At 48.1% G+C, this 25,000-nt stretch overlaps 1 protein-coding gene across 11 annotated transcripts in view; it reads left to right on the top strand.

Moving 5' to 3' along the window:
• SVOPL (SVOP like) overlaps nucleotides 1–25,000 on the top strand; it is a 306,199-nt gene that overhangs the window by 148,286 nt on the left and 132,913 nt on the right. For all 11 annotated transcript variants that reach the window (XR_013622418.1, XR_013622419.1, XM_078772099.1 and 8 more), the window contains 3 exons: nucleotides 8,767–8,840; nucleotides 18,016–18,173; nucleotides 20,816–20,927. Coding sequence is in view for 9 of the 11 variants with exons in the window: in XM_078772099.1 (XP_078628225.1) it covers nucleotides 8,767–8,840; nucleotides 18,016–18,173; nucleotides 20,816–20,927 (344 nt within the window). In the remaining 2 variants the exon portion in view is untranslated. The remainder of the gene's footprint in view (nucleotides 1–8,766; nucleotides 8,841–18,015; nucleotides 18,174–20,815; nucleotides 20,928–25,000) is intronic.

Genomic DNA, 25,000 nt, shown 5'->3' with positions numbered 1-25,000 from the left:
CAGCGGTGGGGTCCTCCTGAGTCTCCTACCATAGAACCCCCTTTCATTGAGTTGGCGACGGATGGTGCGAGTTCAAACTGTCGTACCTTGTGTCTGAAGATCAGCTTGAATCTGTTTGGCAAGTGATCGAGGTGCTTTCTCCACCATTCAAACAATGCTTCGCTACAATCTTGGATCAAGTTCTCTCTTGCGGCCACGTCCAGGGAGGTTGGCTACAGTGCCATGGGCCTTAAACTTTCTGATAACATTGCATATGATGGACACAGGAACATCAAGGTCTCTGGAGATGGACATGTAGCCTTGAGATTGTCCATGGTTGTCTACAATCTTGTGTCTAACCTCCTCAGACAATTCTCTGGTTTTCTTTCTATTCTCCATGCTCTTTGCGGTAACACACAGTGAAACAAAACAGCAGAATGACTCCTATTCTCCATTTAAACTGGTTTAATGAGTGATTTTTTATATTGCAGGCACGTGCAACTCACCACAGATGAGTTTAATTTCAAAGTAAAGGAGAATCACCTGCTTGAAATCTAATTATGTCCAACAACTTGGCGGGAAGAAGGTCGCTAAAAGGTGCCAATAATATTGTCTGGGAAATTTTAGGATTTCTGCATGGAATAAGCTCATATTTAGGATTTTTTTCAGCTTTTTTTGTTTTGTTCCACTGCAAACCAAAGAAATACACATCTGGAACCCAAAATATTTTTTTATTTCAACAATTTTCTGGAAGAAATGGTGCATTATCTGGAAAAAGGGCAAGGGTCTCGCGAGATCTTGGAGATCTTGGAGATCTCGCGAGATCTCGGAGACGGTGGGAGGGATTTTCGAAGCTCCACACGGTCTCCACGTTTTTCGAAGTTAAGTCTGTTCACAATTGTATTTTGTCGAAACTGTATTTATCTTTCGGTGTGTGAAGTTATTGTGTGCAACTTTGGTTGTTTCTCGGTGTTTATCTTTCATAAATTGATCGTCTGTTTGCCGTGTCGTGTCTTGAGGCCTTGTACAGTGTGCACTGTACAACCTTGAGGCTTTGTTTTTCTCTCAGCGGTCCGTCGTTTGTGATCAAATAACTTTCGTTCTCTGTATTCCCAGGCTTTTCACCCATAGCCTACTTCCTTGTGTAAATCTCAACTCAAAAAAAAAAAAAAAAAAAAAAAAAAAAACATTTCCTTCTCTGTTCTCATTCGTTTATTCATTCTTATTCGTTCGTTCGTTCTTCGACCACGTGTTTCTCCCCCATTTCCCCAGATAGTTTTCACTCATTAACCTTCAATGTTTACACTTTCCCCTCAAGTTATGTATTCCGTCATATTTTATAACACCTTTTTCTTCTTCTTCTTTAAAAGGCTGCTTTCGACTTGCTCACCAAATCAATTCATCCCAAAAAAAATATCCATCTCCTATAGTGCCTTTTTTTCTACATTCCCTAAACTCTCCTGCACTCCATCCTCCATCCAGCGTCCTTAAACGTATTTTTAACTCGAAGGTCACAAGAAACTCATTTTGCAATAAATGTTCGTTTCCCATAAATCGTACACTTTCAAAAATCCAATCTCACCCCTCCCCTCCAAATCTTCCCCCATAACCCCTCCCCTCCAAATCTTCCCCATCACCCCTCCCCTCCAAATCTTCCCCATCACCCATCCCTTTCAAATCTCCCCCCTTGCCCCCTCCCTCCTAAACTATACCCCCTCACCCCTCCCCGCCAAGACGCCCCCTCGCCCCTCCCCCTCCTAGACTCCTGCCTCACCCCTCCCCCTCCAAATCTCCCCCATATCCCATCCCTTTCAAATCCCTCCCCTTGTCCCTTCCCTCCCAAACTCCCCCCTCACCCCTCCCCTTCAAATCTCCCCACCCTCATTGCTTCTCAATTTCCCCCCTCTCACTCCCCCTCCTCAAAGCGTCCTCCCCGCTTCTTCCCCCTTCAAACTCTCACCTCCATCTCCCCCAACCTTCTGCCTCGCTCTTCCCCCTCCTCAAATAACACCTCATTGTGGCTCACCCAATCACCATCAAACCTTTTGTCCGCCCCATCCTTCCCTTTCTCTGAGCTATTCTGAAATCTCTGACACACCTTCAACAGCTCTCCCTATCTCTTCCACCTCTTCCACATCTTACCCTACCCCTCCTCCCCCCTGTTCTGTATCTGATGCTCCCCCTTCCTCTTCATTAACGGTATGGACCTCAAACATCCGGGGCCTTCGTTCAAACTTAACTGATCTCTCCATACAGGTTGCTTCTGTCAAACCAGACGTGATCTGCTTAACAGAAACTTTCCTCCTTTATGATGTCTCTGATTCCATAGTATCTCTCCCGGGCTACTCCCTCCTCCGGTATGATAGACCTGAGCCTCGTCCTGGAGGCGGGGTTGCTATCTTTATCAAAAACTCTCTTCCTCACTCGCCCTGCACTGCACTCTCTCCACCTCACCCCCAGGAATACCTCTGGCTACGGCTTCCCCTTCGCTCCCACCTCTTGTTCATATGTGTGTTGTACCGTCCACCAAACAGTGATGACTCCATCTACATCTCGCTGTCTGATGATATGGACCAACTTCTATCTACTCATCCCAACTCTCTCTTCCTCATATGTGGTGATTTCAATTGTCACCATGCCAGTTGGCTGGGTGTGGGTACCTCTCTCACCAGCCATGGCTCTTCAGCAAAGGACTTCTGCGACTCACTGGGACTGACACAATCTGTCAATTTCCCGACCCGGATCTCAGTCAACGGAACATCTTCTCTTCTGGACTTGGTTATGACTAACTTCCCTGAAAATGTCTGCTGCTCTTCTTCTGCTCCGATCGGATCATCTGATCATGTCCTTGTTAAAGTGGACATCTCTCTGACCATCCTCAGGGAGCCTGCTCAGCGTCGACGAGTCTGGCATTTCACTCAGGCCAACTGGCACGGTCTTCAAGCAGCCATCAATCATCTGGACTGGTCTCCCATCTCTACCACCTCTGACATCAACTCATCCTGGGAATTCTTCCAAAGTAAATTGCTCTCTCTCATGCACAGATTTATCCCATCTCGTCTTCAGTTGTCATACCCTTCCTCCCGTCCATGGTACACGGAATCTTGTGGTGAGGCTGTTGCCCAGAAACAACTTGCCTTCGTCTCCTGGAAAGCAAATCCAACGGAAGGAAATCTCATTTCCTTTCACAAAGCCCGAAACAAGTGTGTGTCCACCCTCAGGAGAGCCAGGAAACAATATCTCTCCATTCTCAAGACCGAACTCTCTTATCTGTCTCCCTCTTCCAAATCCTGGTGGCGTCTGGTCAAATCCGTTTCTGGTGTTTGTTCCCCCTCCATCCCTCCCTTACCTCAAACGGCTACACAGCTGACTCCGCACGTGAAAAAGCTGAATGCCTCAACTCTGTGTTTGCCTCTAAATCTTGTGTCCCAAACCCATCCCTCTCTGTACCCACCATACCCAGTCGTACCCTGCTGCTCCTGGACTCCGTGTCCTTTCCTCCTGACAAGGTGGAAAAGTTTCTGTCAACCCTCGACTCTGATTCTGCAACTGGACCCGACGGCATCAGCCCACGGGTCCTAAAATCCTGCTCTGCTGCTCTATCTCACCCTCTCTCTGTTCTCTTCACCCTCTCTTTTGCTCAAGGTCAACTGCCATCTGCTTGGAAATCAGCCAACATCACCGCTTTGCACAAAAAAGGTGCAAAAACAGATCCTAGCAACTACAGACCAATCAGCCTTCTCCCAATTATCAGCAAAGTCATGGAATCCATCATTGCTTCGGATATGAAATCTTTCCTCTTCTCCAATGGCTTGATCTCTGATCATCAATTTGGTTTCAGACCAGGTCACTCTACTCTGGACATGCTGCTTCTGCTGTCTCAACAATGGATGGAGGTCCTCAATGCCAAACAGGAAATTAGAGCTGTCTCCCTCGACATATCACGTGCCTTCGACACGGTCTGGCACCCCGCTCTGCTCACCAAACTCTCCTCCTTTGGTATCCATGGAAATCTCCACGCATGGCTGGCGGACTTCCTCTCTAGTCGTCGTCAACGTGTGGCCCTGAATGGGTTTCTCTCATCTCCTCTTCCTGTTCAGGCTGGAGTTCCCCAAGGCAGTGTTCTGGGCCCCGTGCTTTTTCTGGTCTTCATCAATGATCTCTCTGACTCTCTCGAAAATCCTCTCTATCTCTTTGCTGATGACTCCACTCTCTGCCGCTCCATTCCTCTTCCCTCAGATCGGCAGTCTGCTGCCTCCTCACTCTCTGAAGACCTGGACAAAATCACAGACTGGTCAAACAAGTGGAACATGTCTTTCAATCCTGACAAATCTCACACTCTTACTATGTCTCTCCGAAAAGATCGACTGGACAACCCTCCCATCTACTTTCTCAACAATCCTCTCCAAGAAGTTCTGTCGCTCAAGATTTTGGGTCTCACTATCTGCCATGATCTTTCTTGGGAAACCACATTTCCAAGCTGGCCTCCAAAGCCAGTCGCCGACTGGGCATCCTCCGTCGTGCGAAGTCCTTCCTCGGCACACCTGAGCTCCTCACCACATACAAGGCTTTCATCCGCAGCTCAATGGAATACTGTTCTCCCCTATGGGCCGGTGCTCCTGCCTCACACCTAGCTCGGCTTCACGCTGTTGAAACCAAAGCTTTCAGAATTATTGGAATCTCCCGCGATGAAGCTATCTCTGAGGGCCTTTCACTCACTCACCGCAGGCAGGTAGGTGGTCTTTCTGTCTTCTACCGACTCCTCTCCGGCCTTGCACCCCCAGCTCTCTCTGTGCTCTGTCCCCCAAATATTCCTACAGGTCGCACAAGATCTGCCAGCAACCCTCTGATGGTTAAACTGCCGAAATCTCGGCTCTCTGCTCACCTTCACTCTTTCATTCCTCTTTTCTCCCGCCTCTGGAACAAACTCCCTCACTCCCTTCAATCCCACTCCTCCCTCCAGGTCTTTAAAACAGCTGTTCACCACCATCTCTTATCTTCCCCCATCCAAAACCTTGATCTTTTCTACCCCCGCTAATTCATCCCAGATCCACCTTGTTTGAAATTCCAACTTCTTTCCTGGAAGTCCTGGCAGTGTCCATATGTTTTATACCTCTCCCACCGCCCCCTTCCATGCCCCCCCCCCCCCCCCCAAAGCCCTCGCCCTCTATCAGATCTCTCGATGTCTCCATGTCTCTCGGTCCCTGCTCTCAAATGTTGTGTTTGTGTCCTTCCCCCTCTCTCCCCATCTTGTCTACCGCTCCCGATGTTATATGTTTTATGTGTCGGTTTGTCTTTCTGTGTGATTAATGTTCGCTCTTTCACGAGCCTCGATCTTGTATACAAAAAAAAAAAAGAAAAAAAAAAAGGGTGCCAATATTTTTGGCCACGATTGTGTGTGTGTGTATATATATATATATATATATATATATATATATATATATATATATAAAGGAGGAGTGTGTGTGTGTGTGTGTGTGTGTGTGTGTGCGTGTGTGTGTGTGTGTGTGTGTGTGTGTGTGTGTGTGTGTGTGTCTGTCTGGATGTCCGCTTATAACTCAAGAACTACACATCGGAGAAAAGTTTTAGACACAGATTCGGAATCAGCATAAAATCCTGGTGGGTTTCGGCTACGTTTTATTTTAATATCAATGGTTTAAAAAACCGCGCCAGCTGCAATTCCATGGTGTAGTTTGTGGCGGCGCTATTGCCCCTTTCCGATCCCACGGTTGCGCGTACGTACAGTATACTGTACGTACATATTTATATATTTTCAATGTGCTTTTTATTGCATTTTAAATTGTTTTTTAGCTTCTTTTATTGTTAATTTATGTACTATTGTATTTATTTTAAATATATTTTTAAGGGAAAACAAATGTTTTCACGTCCGTAGGAGTGACGTAAAGTCGCACATAATGACAAAATGCGCGCCATTTTTTCGCGCCAAGAACGAATAAACGGTAGTTGAGATTTTATTCGAATTCCATTAAATTTCAACTGTTGGAAAACAATAATTATTTCAAGTGTTGGAAATTGAAATAATTATTGTTTCCAACAGTTGAAATTTAATGGAATTCGAATTCGAATAAAATCACAACTAAAAAAAGAAACGTCGCGTTTTAAAATTATGACGTCATCAGCGTATTTCGGAACGTTAATTTTTCAACTTCATATTCGGAATCGGTATGTCCAGAGCAACTACAGCACACCTTAATGTTTAAAAAACCTTCGGGTTTTAAAATTATGACGTCATCAGCATATTTCGTAACGTTAATTTTTCAACTTTGCCGACAATGACTTCCGACTTCCGGGTTCGGAATGCGGGACCAATGCCATTTGACAGGGAATAAAAAATAAATGCGACATTCAATTGATAACAATGACTTCCGACTTGACTCCCCCCTCCCCTCCCCCACCCTCCCCTCCCCTCCCCCTCTCTTCTCCCCTCCCACCCCTCTTCTCCCCTCCCCACCCTCTCCTCCCCCTCCCCACCCTCTCCTCCCCTCCCCCCTCGTTCCGTTCCCCTCCCCTCCCCTCCCCTCCTCCCTCCCTTCCCCTCCCCTCCTTCCCCCGCCCGGCAATGCCGGGTACTTCCCATGGCCAGCTGTACGTGGGCTGCTCGAGGGTTGGAAAACCAAGCAATCTTTATGTCTTGGCACCAAGTAAGAAAACCAGAAATGTTGTATACCAAGAGGTTTGAGAAATTGACAATTGACAAAACGTCATGTAGGAAATGTACTGTAATATTGCTCTAAAATATACATGTTCTTTTCATCATATATTTGTCTTAATCTTATTCAACCCGGGCGAAGCCGGGTACCTCAGCTAGTAACTAGCTAAGGTACCCGGCTTCGCCCGGGTTGAATAAGAATAAGACAAATATATGATGAAAAGAACATGTATATTTTAGAGCAATATCATAGTACATTTCCTAAATGACGTTTTGTCAATTTTCAATTTCTCAAAACCTCTGGGTATACAACATTTCTGGTTTTCTTACTTGGTGCCAAGACATAAAGATTGCTTGGTTTTCCAACCCTCGAGCAGCCCACGTACAGCTGGCCATGGGAAGTACCCGGCATTGCCGGACGGGGGAAGGGAGGGGAATAACGGGAATCTCCCGCGATGAAGCTAACTCCAAGGGCCTCTCACTCACTCACCGCAGGCAGGTTGGTGGTCTTTCCGTCTTCTACCGACTCCTCTCTGGCCTTGCCCCCCCCCCCCCCCCAGCTCTCTCTGGGCTCTGTCCAGCAAATATTCCTACAGGTCGCACAAGATCTGCCTGCAACCCTCTTATGGTTTAACGGCCAAAATCAAGACTCTCTGCTCACCTTCACTCCTTCAATCCTCTTTTCTCCCGCCTCTGGAACAAACTCCCTCACTCTCTTCAATCCCACTCCACCCTCCAGGTCTTTAAAACAGCTGTTCACCACCATCTCTTATCTTCCCTCATCCAAAACCTTGATCTTTCTATCCCCGCTAATTTCACCCCAATTCCACTTTTTTTAAATACCAACTTCTGTCCTGGAAGTCCTTGGTGTCCTTGTGTTTTATACTTCTCCCCACCCCCCCCCCCACCCCCCGTTCCCACGCCTCCTCCCCCCCAAGCCCTCTCCCTCCCACACATCTCCCTGCTCTTAAATGTTGTGTGCTCTCAAGTGTTTGTGTGCTTCCCCTTCTCTTGTCTTCCCTTCTCTTGTCTTCCACTCCCTCTTTTTATATATTTTGTTTGTCTGGTTGATTTGTTTGTGAAGTAAATGTCAGCTCTTTCACGAGCCTCGATTCAGTATACAAAAAAAAAAAAAAAACTCCCAAAATCCAGGATCACTACTCACCTCCACTCATTTCCTCTTCTTTTTTTCCCTAACAGCAGAACCAGCTTACACATTCTCTTCAATCTCATTCTTCCCTCTAGGTCTTCAAGACAGCTGTTCACCACCATCTCAGATCATCCCCCATCAAAAATCATGATATTTCTACATCCTGTTAACCCCCCACCCCCAAGCCGACCTCCTCTTCCAAATTTACATTTTTTTCCTTCCTGAGTTTGTTTTTCTTGTTTTTCTGTTTTTCCTTGTCCACCCCGTGTGTCCTCCCCTACCCCCTCATTCTTCCCCACATCCCTTATTTGTCCAAGTCTTCCTCTGTCCCTCCTCTCCCTCTACCTGGTGTTGATGTGTTTCCTTCCATCTTCTCTCTCTCTCTCTCTCTCTCTCTCTCTCTCTCTCTCTCTCTCTCTCTCTCTGTGTCTCTGTCTCTCTGTCTCTCTCTGTCTCTCTGTGTCTCTCTCTCTCTCTCTCTCTCTCTCTCTCTCTCTCTCTCTCTCTCTCTCTCTCTCTCTCTCTCTCTTTCTCTCTCTCTCTCTCTGTCTCTCTCTGTCTCTCTGTCTCTCTCTGTCTCTCTCTCTCTCTCTCTCTCTCTCTCTCTCTCTCTCTCTCTCTCTCTCTCTCTCTCTCTGTCTCTCTTTGTCTCTTTGTCTCTCTGTCTCTCTCTCTCTCCTTTATTCTGTTACATCCTGATCCATTTTATGTTCTAGCTTCTCCAGGAGACTCGACTTTGCACACAAAAATACCTTAACAAGGAAAAAATTTTTCAAATCTGGAACACCCTTTGTTCTGACAATTCTGGATAAAAGAGGTTCTGCTGTATAAGAAACTGCCATCTTGCATTTACATTGTACCGCTTTGCTTTGCAATTTATTTCGACTTTTCTTCTTTCAATCCTTTTAGCATTATATTGCTGTGCTGATTTATTCACATTTAATTTTGTCCCTCTGGCCATACGTAGGAAAGTCTGGGTCATTTGCGAGACCTGGTCAACGCCAAATACCTGAGGACGAGCCTTCAGTTGTGGCTGATTTGGTACGTGTATTATTTTGTGAGGTCTCAAAGGACCTCTTTTATGTATGTTGGTGCACACACACAGTAGTATATCAATACATGTTGGTGGTTTGAAGGAAGGACTTTGTACGTCACACAATGTCCAGGTGGTGTATTGCTCTCAGACGAGTTGAAATTGGAGTCAACCAAAGAATGTAGCGGCTGATGTTAACACAGGTTTTGCACAAATTTTGTGTCAATATGTGAGAAGCAATCATTATATTTCAATCTAATGTCTAGGGGCTGACAGGTGGCCTACAGGTACGCACACTCGCCTCTAAGCTGTCTAGCCTGAGTTCAAATCCCGACCCAGCTATAAACTGTCAGTTCGGTGTTTCACAGGCAGGTGATTGATCAATGTGTGTGCCGTCCCTCGGATGGACGCCAAACTGGGAGTCCTGTCTGCCAGCATGGGATGGTGGACGTTAAAGTCCCATGGTGTCCTTCAGAAAGAGTAGGCAAATATCACCCGGCACCATGGCCAAATTCCAAATTCCTGCCCCAACTCGGCGAACGTCAGGCCTGGCCAGCCGGCTCGTGAAAGACTTATTGGGCCAAGCTTCCCCCGGCCGACCCCACACGGTGGGATAATAGTGGCCATTAAAGAGCAACAACAAACTAATGTCTAGAGGAGCAGGGTATTACCAATGTCCTGGTTTACTGCAATTTGCATTTTTAACTATATATTCCAAAATAATGCATATTGCAATCTTTATATTTATTTATGTTTTGGTTACAATTTGGCACGTGCAAACTAACAGGTGTAAAAAAGAAGGTAGGTTTGAAACGACGTTAGCCATCTTTGAGTATGATGATGCAATAGCCCTGTTAGCTGGCACGTAGTCATACACCGCCATTCACCCAGTTACCATGCTGAGGATGGGTTAGACTTGTAACTAGGACACACCACGTCACCCATGGACATGGACACACCATGGTATACCAAAATAAATCACATTTATTGGACCAGAAGCAGAAGCAGAGGCAGAGGGAAGCTGTGAGAATCCTTTTGAGGACATTAACCTGAGCAATTTTGATTAGGTAGTGGCTGAAATGTGGTCATTGCTGGTGGAACTTTTTGCCATCTTTCACCTTTGCTTTAGGTGGTAAAGCAAAGCATGGGAATTTGCGATGGCGTGCCATTGACCACTCTGTTGTGATATCCCTGAGCATGTCACACTTTTTTTCATCCCCACTCCTCACTCCCACCTCCATTCCCGCAATGAAATTAAGTTTGATTGACAAACTTATTTTTAGGTCATCTCATATCGATTCTCGAAGAAATTAGCTTATAAAATGGGTCGTGACATCCGGATGTCTGTCCGTCCATCTGTCCGGTCGTCCGTCTGTCTGTCCATTAACTTTTTGCTGTTTTTGCTACTTCTCCCTTATCACCCGGCTGCTCTAAAACTTGACACATTCATACAATACAGTAGCCCGCACAGTCATTCGGGCTTGGGTCTTCTGATTTCGGATCATGGGGGCTCCCCTTGGGGAAGGGGGAGGGGGGGGTTTACCCCCCCAAACTTCGAATTCTTACTCTTCCCGTAAGTCCAAAATGGGGGCTTATGGATTTGGTTTCGTCTGTCCGTGCGTGCGTCTACAACCATATCTCGGAGATGTATAGCCCAATTTGTTCAAACTTGGTACAAAAACAAAACATCATGCATGGTGTGTGTATGTATATATATACACACAAACACACACACACACACACACACACACACACACACACACACACACACACACACACACACACACACACACACACACACACACTCAATGTGCAAAGTTTCGCGATGCGATCCAATATGGCCGGCTGGCGGCCATTTTGTTGCTTAAGCATGTCCCCAAGCATTTATTGAAATTGCATGACCGATTTTGTTCAAACTTGGCACAAGCATGTACATGATGGCCTACACGTGCACCTCAATTTATTTTGCGATCTGATAAAAGATGGCCGACTGGTAGACTGGCGGCCATTTTAGTTGTAAAAAAAAAAATCCGATATTTTACACGCCATCAAGCATGTCTTGGACATGTATTTACCGATCTTGTTGAAACTTGGCACACAGATAATAATGAATGATGGTGAAGGAGCTCGGGCTCCCACGTCGATCGGAAGAATGGACGCGACAAAAAGCTGGAATTCGTCCGAGTTGCTTTATTCAAACAAAACACTTAGGTACTCTGAAAAGCCCGTTTATCGGGCAGCAATATATATACACACATTATCCCGGAGCGTTTGCCCAGGAAAGGTGAGAGGGGGCATGCCCGGGCATCTCGACCGAGGCCTGGCAAGTTGAGCGCGGGCCTGCCCGGGCATCCTGGACGAGCCCAGCATGGTGATCGCTCCGCGTCCTTGATAGGTGCAAGGCGATTGTGAAAACCCAGCGGAAGCCGCTACACACGTCCCCCCAGAATCGACTTGCACCGGCAGGGTCAATTTGAGCGGGGTCCTGATGACCCGGCCGAAGCGACCCCTGGCGGGTCGTGGGGGGGGGGGGGGGGGGTCCGGTGTGGTGGTGGGCGGTCGAGTGGGGGGCACCGTGGATGGGGGGCGGCTTGAGGCGGTCCACCGCAATCCGGTCCGACCTGCCGCCGATGTCGATGACGAACGACTTGTCGTCCCGACGCAGGACACGGAAGGGCCCGTCGTACGGCGGCCGGAGTGGCCCCCGATGTGCGTCGTGACGCACAAAAACATACTCCGCTGCGCGAAGTGCTGGGGGGACGTAGGACTGGGGGTCACCGTGGTGGGATGTTGGCACGGGGGCAAACCGTCAGGCGGCCTCCTGGAGGCCCGAGCGCTGGTGAGCTGCGGACCAGGGACTGGTAGCGTCGGGCACGAATTCGCCCGGGACGCGTAGTGCCTGGCCATAGACAAGCTCGGCGGTGGATGCCTGGAGGTCCTCCTTGGGGGCCGTGCGGAGGCCCAAAAGGACCCACGGCAGCCGGTCGGCCCAACCGCCATCTTGAAGGCCGGCCATGAGCGCGGCCTTCATGGAGCGGTGGAATCGCTCGCACAACCCGTTTGCTTGGGGGTGGTAGGCCGTAGTACTGTGGAGCATGACCCCCAGGTTGCGGGCGACCGCGCCCCACAGCTCGGAGGTGAACTGTGAGCCGCGGTCTGACGAGATGTCCGCCGGTGCGCCGAAGCGGGCGACCCAGGTGGCGATGAAAGCCTGCGCCACGTTGGCGGTGGTGGTGGAGATGAGGGGAACGGCCTCTGGCCACCTGGTGGTCCTGTCCACCATGGTGAGCAGGTGTGTGAACCCCCGTGACGGGGGGAGGGGGCCCACCAGATCCACGTTGACGTGGTCGAAACGTCGTTCGGGCACGGTGAAAGGTGCCAGCGGGGCCTGGGTGTGTCGGTGGACCTTGGCCCGTTGGCAGGCTGTGCAGGTGCTGGTCCAATCGCGGACGTCCCGACGAAGGCCGTGCCAGACGAATCGCGCCGACACCAGCTTCTGGGAAGCTTTCCGGCCCGGGTGGGAAAGGCCGTGGAAGGAGGCGAAGATGCGGCGTTGCCAGGTGACGGGCACGATGGGGCGAGGCTGGCCTTGGGAGATGTCGCAGAGCAGGACAGTGTCCGCGAAGGGGATGTCGGCCAGGCGGAGGCCCGTATCCGCCGCCCGGAGGGCTTGCACCGTGGTTTCGGTGGTTTGGTCCGCCGCCATAAGCGCGAAGTCCACGCCCAGGTGGACCGCGTTTGCGCTGGCCCGGGAAAGACAGTCGGCCACGGCGTTGTTTTTGCCGGCGACGTGCCGGATGGCCGTGGTAAACTCCGACACGGCGGAGAGGTGGCGCTGTTGGCGGGCCGACCACGGCTCCGTGACCTTGGCCATTGCGTAAACCAACGGCTTGTGGTCGACGAACGCCGTGAAAGGTCGGCCCTCCAGGAGGTGGCGGAAATGGCGGACGGCCAGGTGTAGACCGAGGAGCTCACGGTCAAACGTGCTGTATTTGAGCTCGTTCGGCCGGAGCTGCCGGCTGAAAAATCGAGTGGCTGCCAAACCCCGTTCACCCATTGCTCATGTACGGCGCCCACCGCGTAGTCGGAGGCATCCGTGGTGAGGGCGATGGGAGCGTTGTGCACCGGATGAGCGAGCAGTGTTGCGTCGGCGAGGGCCCGCTTTGAGCTTTGGAAGGCCGCGTCCATTGCTGCGGACCAGGCGATGTTGTGCTTGGCCGGCTTGCCCCGGAGGGCTTCGTAGAGGGGCCGCATGAGTTGAGCAGCGCGGGGCACGAAGCGGTGATAAAAATTCACCATTCCCAGGAATTCCTGCAGGGCCTTTATGGTGCGGGGACGCAGGAACGTGGTGATGGCCTCGACCTTGGTTGGCAGCGGCACAGCCCCGTTCTTGGTGATGTGGTGGCCCAAAAAATCAACGGCCGTCATGCCGAAGTGGCATTTGGCCGGGTTGACGATGAGGCCGTGCTCGCTGAGGCGCCCGAACAGTGTTCGGAGGTGGAGGAGGTGCTCGGCCCGGGACGTGCTGGCGACAAGGATGTCGTCCAGGTAAACGAAAAGGAACGGCAGGTCACGCAGCACGCCGTCCATCAAGCGCTGGAACACCTGAGCCGTGTTCTTGAGACCACAGGCATCCTTAAGAATTCGAATAATCCGAACGGCGTGATGACTGCCGTTTTAGGGACGTCGGCCGCCCTGACAGGTACCTGGTGATATCCCCGTATGAGATCAATTTTCGAAAAAATGACCCGTCCCGCCAGACGGGCGGAGAAGTCTTGGATGTGCGGGATCGGATACCTGTTGGGGGTGGTAGCGTCGTTAAGGCGGCGGTAGTCGCCACATGGGCGCCAGCCGCCCCCTGGCTTTGGGACGATGTGTCGTGGCGAAGCCCATGCGCTATCGGAGCGCCGCACGATGCCGAGGTGTTCTAAAGCGTCGAACTCGGCTTTGGCCACGGCGAGCTTGGCTGGGTCGAGGCGGCGGGCTCTGGCGTAGACCGGCGGGCCCGTGTTTGGTATGTGGTGCTCGATCCCATGCCATACTGCGACGGCCGAAAACGTCGGCCGCGTGAGGGCCGGGAACTCCGTGAGCAGGCGAGCAAACTCGTTCGCCGCCGGGAGGGCGCATGCCAGCTCGGTCGGCGCGGAGCTGCTCAATGTGCATACCAGGGAGCTGAAGGTTGCGGCGTTGATTAAACGACGCCGTTGGACGTCCACCAGCAGTCCGTGTGCGCAGAGGAAGTCGGCGCCTAGCAGAGCCATGGGCACGTTTGCGGTTACAAACGTCCAAGCAAAGCGTTGGCCGCCGAAGCAGAGGGTGACATTGCGCGGGCCAAAGGTGCGGATGGCCAATCCGTTGGCCGCAACCAAGGAGGGGCCGCAAACCGCGGACTGCCTGTCCTGGTCAGAGGCGGGTATGACGCTAAGTTGGGCACCGGTGTCGCACAGGAAGCGCCGTCTGGACGCTTTATCCGTGATGAACAGTAAGGTGCCCGTGTGGCCGGTGCTCATGGCTGGTAATGAACGCCGGCCCGGCCGTTTCCCGGCCTGCCGAAGGTGCACGGGGGTCGGCATGTCCGGGCCTTCTTTCCAAACCTGGCATGATAGTAACACCCCGCTTGGTCAGGTGGAGGCCCCGGTCGTCGTGCTGGAGGTGGTCGGCTCGGTGTAGCGGTCGCCAATTGCGTCGGCAGTTCGGTTGTCGACCGTGCCGGGTGCTCGGGCGCCATGGGTGTTGCGTCGGACGGCGGTGGGCCTCAGGTCGCTGCTGCGATGCGCTGGCCTGCGGCGGAGATCTTGTCGGCTTCCCTGGCAAGGGCACGGGGATCCGTGATCGTCGTGCTTGCCAGGGCGAGGCGTACCGGGCTAGGCTGCTGACGGAGGAACAGCTCCCGGAACAGGAATGCCGGAGAGTGCTCGCCGAGCAGCAAAAGCATGTAGTCCATTCGCTCGGAAGGGCGCGTGTCGCCGAGCTCGGGCAGGTCGAGCAGGCGCCGTGCGCGTTCCGCCGATGGAAGGGCGAAAGCGTCGAGGAGGAGCTTTTTAATCGCGCCGTATTTGTCAGCGGCTGGCGGGCTCTCGAGGAGGCTCAGGGCGCGGGCCGCGGTGGCTGAACCGAGCGCTGCTACCACATGGTGGAAGCGGTTGTCGTCGGCCGTGATGCCTCGCAGGGCGAACAGGGAGTCCGCCTGTGCGAACCAAACCGCCGCGTGAGCCTCCCAGAAGGTAGGCAGTTTAAGGGCCACTGCCGTGTCCATGTCGGTAGGTCACCAATGAAGGAGCTCGGGCTCCCACGTCGATCGGAAGAATGGACGCGACAAAAAGCTGGAATTCGTCCGAGTTGCTTTATTCAAACAAAACACTCAGGTACTCTGAAAAGCCCGTTTATCGGGCAGCAATATATATACACACATTATCCCGGAGCGTTTGCCCAGGAAAGGTGAGAGGGGGCGTGGCCGAGCGTCCTGGCTGCGGCCTGGCAAGTTGAGGGCGAGCCTGCCCGGGCGTCCTGGACGAGCCCGGCATGGTGATCGCTCCGCGTCCTTGATAGGTGCAAGGCGATTGTGAAAACCCAGCGGTAGCCGTTACAATGGCTTATATATGCACATCATTATTTTCGATATCACATCCAAGATGGCCAACTGGCAGACATGTCATAACTTAAACTTGTTCCGAAACATTTATTGAGCATGGATGGTCCGATTGTTTTCAAACTTGGCACAGGCACAGCACATAATGGCATATAAGTGCACCTCACTTTATTTTGCGGTCTGATCAAAGATGGCCGACTGGTATACTGGCGGGCATTTTAGTTGTAAATAAACCCCGATATTTAGCACATCCTCAACCATTTATCGGCCATGCATGGACCGGTATTGTTCAAACTTGGCACAAAGACAATACACGAGTATACAGATGCAGAAGATTTTGTTTTGTAATCCGACCAAAGATGGCCGACTGATGGCCTTTATCTCAGTACAGCAAAATTACTAAAACCACGGGGGCTGTGACATTTTCTTGACCAACCGATTGCTCTGAAGCACAATACAGCCCTTATACTTGATTGTCCACAGGATTGCTCTGTCTTAGATATTTCTATTTCATATTTTTCGAATTTGGATCATGGGGGCGGGGGTTACCTCCTTAAACTTCGAATCCCTAATTGTCCCTTATCTACCAATTGAATGGTCTAAAACCCGATACATCCCTTCTACCTGATGGTCCGTGGGATCGCTCTGTCTTAGATTCTTCAATTTCACATCAGAGGCCTCCCAGTGGATCAAGGGTGGTTCGGGGGGGGGGGAGGGGAGGGCGGGGGACCCCATACATCAGCAGAGGTCTGAACTGCACCCTCAAGGGATGGTCATCAGCCCACTCGTCAGCATTTATTTTTAGATCAAAGGTCAAGGTTGCATAAAATCATCAATTTTCATCCGATTGACTTGAAATTTGAGCAGAGTTTGCATATTCGGTCACTGAAGCCTATTGTTTTGGGGGTGAACATGTCAAGGTCGCTTAAAATCGTTTCTTTTTTGTATTTTTTTTTAGCTATTCTTGTCATGTTAAGAAGTCTGAACACAAAGTGGACACGGATGGGTTTTGCATTTTCAGATGCTTTCTCGTTACTTTTGTTATCGGAAGTGGCTTTCGAAAAATGCCATGATTGGCTATCTTAACATGGATTTCACGCAAGGTGGCAAATCCCCTTCGGGAAGTGGGCAAATTAAGTCGCTACAACCTCCATCGTGTTACTCTTAGTCCTCCTGTCGACTTTGGTTGAGATTGGGTAGGTAACGAATGTATAGCGGTCAGACAGACACAAATCAAATTGCGTATTTTAGTATTATTACAACCTCCATACTGCTTGTGTATGGTACGTAATGTATAATCAACTACTTATGTTGCCCTTTTATTTAAAACTAGAACAATGCGACTGTGTTGCCAATATCCCTCCGCATAGTCCCACAACGGGTAGATGCCCTCACTCTGCATATGTATGGGTAGGGGATCACGTTTGTGAAATTTCGTGTTGATCGGATAAGGTTCGTTTTTCTATCCAAGATGGCTGCCAAACCACGTGACCTATGACATCATCATTTTCAAACTATATGCAATAGTGTTGTTAGATGATATTTGTAAAATTTCGCATCAATAGGGTGAGCGGTTTCAGAGATATAATTATTTAATATTTTCCTTCAATCCAATAAGGCTGCCAAACCATGTGACCTATGATGTCATAAGTTTATTATTTCAATACAAATGGGTCATAGATCATGTGCGTGCAATTTCAGATTTTTAGGATAAGGAAATGGATTAAAACATTTTTGGCTGATATACCACTTCACCTGTGATGTCATCATTATCGTGCTTTTGTTCTCCATTGTGAGTACTTGACAATGTGCCAAGTTTCAAATTTTTCCATTCAGCGGTTTCTGAGAAATCTTTTTTTTATTATTTGCTTTTAATACCAGATGTGACCTATGACGTCACAATTATCATAAAAACATTCTGCATGGGTGCCACTCCTACCCTGAAAGTTTCGTCTCAATCGAACATATGGTTGCTGAGAAAAACGAGGTTTAGCCCGCATGGACGGACGGATAACCCGAAAACATAATGCCTCCGCCGACAATGTCGCCGGAGTTGCTAAGTTTCATAAAAATTCATAAAAATGAATTGCTAAGTAATACAAGGGAGACATTGAGGTGTTAAAAAAAACGAACAAAAAAAACAGTTGTCAAAAAGGTTTTTCCTTTTTTCCCCATTGATTTCAGTGTTAAATTGTGGGTACAACCAACTCTTTTGTGGGTTTGGGTTGGGAGTTGTGTGTCAGGCAGTGGATGTGTTTATTGAGGATTAGATATATATTTTTTATTATTCAGTCAACAAATGGTTACTTGATAAAATAATATGTGCTCTTAATATTTGTTTATAGGTAATTTAATTAATATCCATCTGGCTTACTTGGAAGTGGGAGAAATAGGTATGATAATTTTTGGAGGATGGTCGGTTAGTTTTTCCCTTTCCCCATTGACTTCAATGTTAAATTGTGTATGTTACAGAATTCTGATTTTTTGTTTTCTTCCCCCTATTATTGTGTCCTCACCGATTGATGTCTGACGGTACTGTAGGTAGATTGTCTATACTGGTGGGTGTGTGTAACAAAGTGTGCTTTGGTGTGTAGGCTTGGAGTGGCCTTCACCTACTATGGCACAGTTCTTGCCAGTTCTGAGCTGCTGCAACATAAGGAAGAAACACTTGAGGAGCCGCGGTGCTACTGCCACCTGTTCCAAATGGCTGACTACATCACGCTGCTTACGAGCACTTTGGGAGAATCTTTGTGTGCGGTGACTCTAAAAGTTTTTCCTGATATTGGTAGAATGGGGTAAATGAGGTGAATTTCTAATGGGTGTCATGATGGACATGAGCTCAGGGTATAATGGGCAGTCTGAATATAGTGAGGTCAGGGGTGTGTTCCGTTCGCAAGCAGCTTGCTTACCATTCACCAAGCGGCTTCCTTGCTGTTGACGGTGTGTCGGAGATTGCAGAAGAGCTCGGAGAAGGGGCAGGATGAGGAGGACAAAAGGCTAGATGCTGATGGGATGCACCACAGTGAAGACTAATTTGAGGGGGGGGGGGGGGGGAGGATGCAGAGCGAAGTACAAGATTGGAGGAGGTGGTGGAATGAGTTGGAAGAGCGAGGAAAGGGGGAGGAGGCAGCTTTGTGGATGAGTTAAGAGGCAACTTTGAGGAGGAGGGGTGAGAGGGGCGATTTGAAGAAGAGTGGAGACGGGTGAGTTTTGAAGGGGAGTGGTGAGGGGGGAGTTTGAAAGGGAGGAGTGAGGGCGGAGTTTTTAAAGGGAGGAGTGAGGGGGGAGTTTTGAAAGGGTTGGGGTGAGGTGGGAGTTTTGTAAGGGTTGGGGTGAGGTGGGAGTTTTGAAGGAGAGCATCATGGAAGTGAGTTGAGGTTATAATGGAGAGCATCAAGGAAGTGAGTTGAGGTTATAATGGAGAGCATCAAGGAAGTGAGTTGAGGTTATAATGGAGAGCATCAAGGAAGTGAGTTGAGGTTATAATGGAGAGCATCAAGGAAGTGAGTTGAGGTTATAATGGAGAGCATCAAGGAAGTGAGTTGAGGTTATAATGGAGAGCATCAAGGAAGTGAGTTGAGGTTATAATGGAGAGCATCAAGGAAGTGAGTTGAGGTTATAATGGTGAGCATCAAGGAAGTGAGTTGAGGTTATAATGGATAGCATCAAGAAAGTGAGTTGAGGTTATAATGGAGAGCATCAAGGAAGTGAGTTGAGGTTATAATGGAGAGCATCAAGGAAGTGAGTTGAGGTTATAATGGAGAGCATCAAGGAAGTGAGTTGAGGTTATAATGGAGAGCATCAAGGAAGTGAGTTGAGGTTATAATGGATAGCATCAAGGAAGTGAGTTGAGGTTATAATGGAGAGCATCAAGGAAGTGAGTTGAGGTTATAATGGAGAGCATCAAGGAAGTGAGTTGAGGTTATAATGGAGAGCATCAAGGAAGTGAGTTGAGGTTATAATGGAGAGCATCAAGGAAGTGAGTTGAGGTTATAATGGAGAGCATCAAGGAAGTGAGTTGAGGTTATAATGGAGAGCATCAAGGAAGTGAGTTGAGGTTATAATGGAGAGCATCAAGAAAGTGAGTTGAGGTTATAATGGAGAGCATCAAGGAAGTGAGTTGAGGTTATAATGGAGAGCATCAAGGAAGTGAGTTGAGGTTGTAATGGAGAGCATCAAGAAAGTGAGTTGAGGTTATAATGGAGAGCATCAAGGAAGTGAGTTGAGGTTATAATGGAGAGCATCAAGAAAGTGAGTTGAGGTTATAATGGAGAGCATCAAGAAAGTGAGTTGAGGTTATAATGGAGAGCATCAAGGAAGTGAGTTGAGGTTATAATGGAGAGCATCAAGAAAGTGAGTTGAGGTTATAATGGAGAGCATCAAGGAAGTGAGTTGAGGTTATAATGGAGAGCATCAAGGAAGTGAGTTGAGGTTATAATGGAGAGCATCAAGGAAGTGAGTTGAGGTTATAATGGAGAGCATCAAGGAAGTGAGTTGAGGTTATAATGGATAGCATCAAGGAAGTGAGTTGAGGTTATAATGGAGAGCATCAAGGAAGTGAGTTGAGGTTATAATGGATAGCATCAAGGAAGTGAGTTGAGGTTATAATGGATAGCATCAAGGAAGTGAGTTGAGGTTATAATGGATAGCATCAAGGAAGTGAGTTGAGGTTATAATGGATAGCATCAAGGAAGTGAGTTGAGGTTATAATGGAGAGCATCAAGGAAGTGAGGTCAGGGTAGAAGTGTTACTACGATGGAAGTTGGGATACAGTGATGGGAAGCATGAAGTAAGTGATGGAATCCAATACGTGGAGTCGTAGAGGTGGGAGAACACAAGTTGGGTTAGTTGAAAAGCAAATGCAGATATGATACTGACATCATAGACCACATTGCGTCATCCTTTGTCCATGTCTTCGTGCTTACTTTCATGTAAACACAGAGGCCTCATGGCACCTGCAAAAGGAGTTTTGAAATTGACGATTATGGTGATTTTCAAAACACTTGGTGCGTACAGACAGCAATTCTCATGGAATAGCAACATTGGCCGAAGCACATCAAATGCAAAAATAACTGCATAGTCCTCAAGCAAGTCGTTCTCCAGTGAAAGTACGGAGAGCCAAACTATATGGATTAGCCTGTGCACAACCTCATGTCCATCACAAACTTGGCAGTATATGCAATGTTATTCCTGATTCGAGTAATGTACATTCCAATGCAAATCATATGATGATTCTCTTAAATGTTCGTGCCAGAACTGTGAATGTTTTCTGAGGTATTTGAGTTTCCAATTTAATTGTTTTAGCATTGCATTATCCTTGTGCTTAGCATATGCTGTCCTTTTATGAGCCTCGACCATGATATATATAATGCTTTTTTGTGTATCTCTGTGCAGCAATTTTCTACACCATGGGGTTAATTAATTATATTGGCCGGAAGTGGAGCCTCGCCTTCTCTTTCCTCTCGGGCGGAGTTTTGTTTCTCCTGCTCATTTTCCCATCAAGAAGGTAAATGTTGAGGACTCATCTCACCTTTGTTAAGTTTGTGCATTTGACCCACAGATTGTGTAGAAATGGATTTAAAACAACAAGACCGGAAGTCTAACAGCGGCATAGCCGGGCTTGTAAAATATTATAAACCACAAACACGTATGATTAGCTTTTCAAACATTCGCTAATGCTGTTTACAACATTAAACAAAGAAATTTGAAGGAATACCAACATCCCTGAGGTAAGTTTTACTTACAGAACTGAGGGAAGATCTACTGTAATCTATATATCCCTCAGGGTTGGGTTAATAACATGACCCTTCCTGCCGCAAAAGTGGCGTTTTTTGTAGCTGCCTTTTGAAACCCTACAATTAATGTTTGGTTTTGAAAACCACCAATGAAACCCAATTTTCCTGCTGTTTAACATGAAACTGAAAGGGAGGAAGCCCGTGGTGTGCAACATTTACCAAGCAGCTAGCTAGCGCTTGCCAAGCCAGTCGTTCCTTAATGGTTTTGAATGGAGTGCTTGCTCGAATGCGAAAACCAAATGGCGATCTCTCCACAATGAACTTGGTAAATGAACACACACCCAATGTTCTTTAGACACCACCATAGATCGACTGTAATCTATATACCCCAAAGATGAATGACCATTTCTGCCTGTCCCATAGTGAGAGGGTGTACTAGTAAATTAAAATGTCGGTTGGTGGAGTCAGCCGTCGTAATGACATCATAGACGTAATGACGTAGCATGACAAATAAATAAAAAATGACGCAGCGTGACGGACGGACACAAAACTTGCGTTACTTTAATATATATCAGATGATATATTTTAATCTTCAGTAAGTTTGCAGTCACTACGAAGGGATTAGTGTTATGATTAAATTTACAATAATATTAACGTTACGTTATCATTATTTCAAAAATGATATTAACAAAAAACCGAGGTTAATTCCTTAATTCTGTGATTATTAGTACCGTACACCGTTTATCATGGATTCATGAACCATACACCGCTTCAATCTAAAAACTTTGCAATAACGACAATGGGATTGCAGTGTTACGATTATACTTACTATATTATTAGTATGAACGCTATTATTATTATTATTATTACAAAAACAACACTACTGTATTAAGAAACCTGAGCTAATTTGTCCGAAGCGGCTGGAAAGTGAGCCATGAAGGCATGAAGCCTAAGGCCTATAAGTACTGTGTCGTTGGAAGACCCGTAACGCCGATGCTTTCAATATTTGATGGTCATTTTAACAATCGGTTTGTTTGTGTTTAACACTGAATGAAAAACATAGAGGTAGAGCATGGCGATTGTGATATATGACAGGTTCGATGGTATGTTCGGCCTGAATGAAATTGGAATCAAAATGCCGGAGTGTGGAGTCAGCCATTGTACACCATAATGACATCAGACATAATCACATCACCCTGTCATGTGACCAGATCGCCAGCTCTGATTGGTATACGTTAGAGGAGACAATATATACATACAGATGGGCAAACACTGTTTAAGACTGCTTTGCCCTTTGGGCTATGCCGTAAAAATAGCTATGTTTGTAGTGTGGGGTGCAATAGTTAGTGTAAGGCATTAATTAATATTTGTGTTCCATCAATTCTTAAGACATTTTGAGCATGTGTAAGTGTAGGTGGTTAGGTAAAGTTCTCTTTTGTTCGGCTCACCAAGGGGGGTTTGAGAGGGCAGGGGGTTTCCTTGTTTATCTTAGGCTGGACATGTTAAGATGTCTTGTCCACGTATTCTCCCTTCTGTGAATTGAACAGGGCTGGGCAAGTAGAGAGAATGGTACACATGTTTCCCTCCCTCCGATGGGGAGGGAGATTGGCCCCGCCCAGCATGTGGGAGGCGGGGCTTGGACTGTTCTTGTTCACGATTGTTTGGGCTTCCACTTCCAGGTCAATGAACGGTCCACTGTGCCCGGGGTGGAGAGATCCCTGGGTCATGATAGGCGGAGCACTTGGGGTACAGAGACCCCCCTGCACTGGTGTTTTGCTGGCCTTGTGGGGAGGAGGGGTGGAAACCTGCCTCAGGGCAGGGGTGGGGAATAGAAATGCACATCCCACCCTGGGATGCTCTACTCCCGCCCCCACCCCCCTCCCCACCTCTCTCTCTCTCTCTTGCCTCTTGGGGTGATGTTGTCTGGCCCCCAGGAAGCTGTATTGTCTCTTGGGATCTTCTTCAAAACTCCCAGCTCACCCTTCCCCTTCGAATCTCCCCCCTCACCTCTCTCCTTCATAACTCCCCACTCTCCCCTCCTCTTCAAAACTCCCCAAATTCCTCCTCTTCAAAACTCCCACCTCACCCCTCCCTTTCAAAACTCCACCCTCACCCCTCCCATTCAAAACTCACCCATCTCCACTCTTCTTCAAATCTCCCTCTCACCCCTCCTCCACAAAGCTGCCTCCTCTCCCCTCTGTCTTCCAACTCATTCCACCACCTCCTCCAATCTTGTACTTTGCTCTGCATCCTCCCCCCCTCAAATTAGTCCTCACTGTGGTGCATCCCATCATCATCTAGCCTTTTGTCCTCCTCACTCTGCCCCTCCTCGCTCTTCTGCAATCTCCAACACACTGTCAACATCTCTCCCTGCCTCCTCTTCTCCCTCATCTTACCCTACCTCTCCCCTCTCTTGTATCCGAATCTCGTCCTTCCTTTTCTTTAACGGTATGGGCCTCAAACATCCGGGTCTTCGCTTTAACCTGTCTGATCTCGCCATACTAGTTGCTTTTGACAAACCAGTCTTGATCTGTTTAACAGAAACTTTCCTCCTTTAAAACGTCTCTGACTCTCCATCCTCCGGTATGATAGACCAGATCCTCATCCTGGTGGTGGAGTTACTATCTTTATCAAAAACTGTCTTCCTCACTTTCCCTGCACTGCCCTCCTCCCCCGCCCCCACACCCCCAGGAGTACCTCTGGCTACGGCTTCCCCCCTCCCCCCCGCTTCCACCTTATGTTCACATGTGTGCTGTACCTTCCACCAAACGGTGATGACTCCATTTTCATTTCGCTGTCAACATGGACCAACGTCTATCCGCTTATCCCAACTCTCTCTTCTTCATATGTGGCGACTTCATTTGTCATCATGCCAGCTGGTTGGGTGTGGGCACCCCTCTATTCATGGCATTAAAAAATCGCGATCTAAGGGGATCTAAGTAGGGGGGGGGTGAGGGGGAGGATGCGTTGCCCCCCAAAATATGTATTTTTATTGTTTAAAGTCTTATGATTACATCTTTATGATTGTACATGCTGCCCTGTCTCCGAGCAACCATTGGAATTGGTTTATAATACCGTGATACTGTTTAAAATACCTTTAGTCAGTGCAATATGCTGCTTTATTATACCAGGTGAGTGCCATGGGGTATTGCCCCTATTTTTGAGAAATACCATGAAATCTATACCATCCAAAACAAATGCCAGCAGTTGGGATCTAGTTAGCTTAATGTTCCCTCGCATTGCATGATGTACGATTCTTCTTTCAAAGCACCAGGATGAATGGTTGTGTTCAGGAAAATCAAACCCAGACTAGCCTGGTGAGTGAGTAAGCTATCCCTGGGCTCTTCTGTGAATTTGTTTATCAAAAATGAAAATGGGTAAGTGATGGCATGTGATGTGATGATGGTAAGTGATGTAAGTGATGTAAGTGTAATGTGATGTGATGTAAGTGATGATGTAAGATGATGATGATGATGATGATGATGATGATGATGATGATGTAAGATGATGATGTAAGTGATGTAAGTGATGATGATAAGTGATGGCAATCGGGCCTGGGTCTATGGGGGCAGAGGAGATACCCCCCAAAATAGGTATTTGTTTACTTCTCAGAAACAACTCACAATTTTGTCAGAACAAGATACGTTGCCCATTCACATGTACGTCTGTTTTGCTGAACAACAAGAGGTGTCTATATACTGTATATTGTTGTTCTTGGAAATGCAAAACCTTGATGCCACAAGCGCGCGTGTGTGTGTGTGTGTGTGTGTGTGTGTGTGTGTGTGTGTGTGTGTGTGTGTGTGTGTGTGTGTGTGTGTGTGTGTGTGTGTATTAATATACAGAC

The sequence above is a fragment of the Myxine glutinosa genome, chromosome 1, assembly GCF_964187855.1.
Source record: "Myxine glutinosa chromosome 1, kmMyxGlut1.1, whole genome shotgun sequence".
Taxonomy (NCBI): Eukaryota; Metazoa; Chordata; class Myxini; order Myxiniformes; family Myxinidae; genus Myxine; species Myxine glutinosa.
This window is presented reverse-complemented; position numbering and strand designations above follow the sequence as displayed.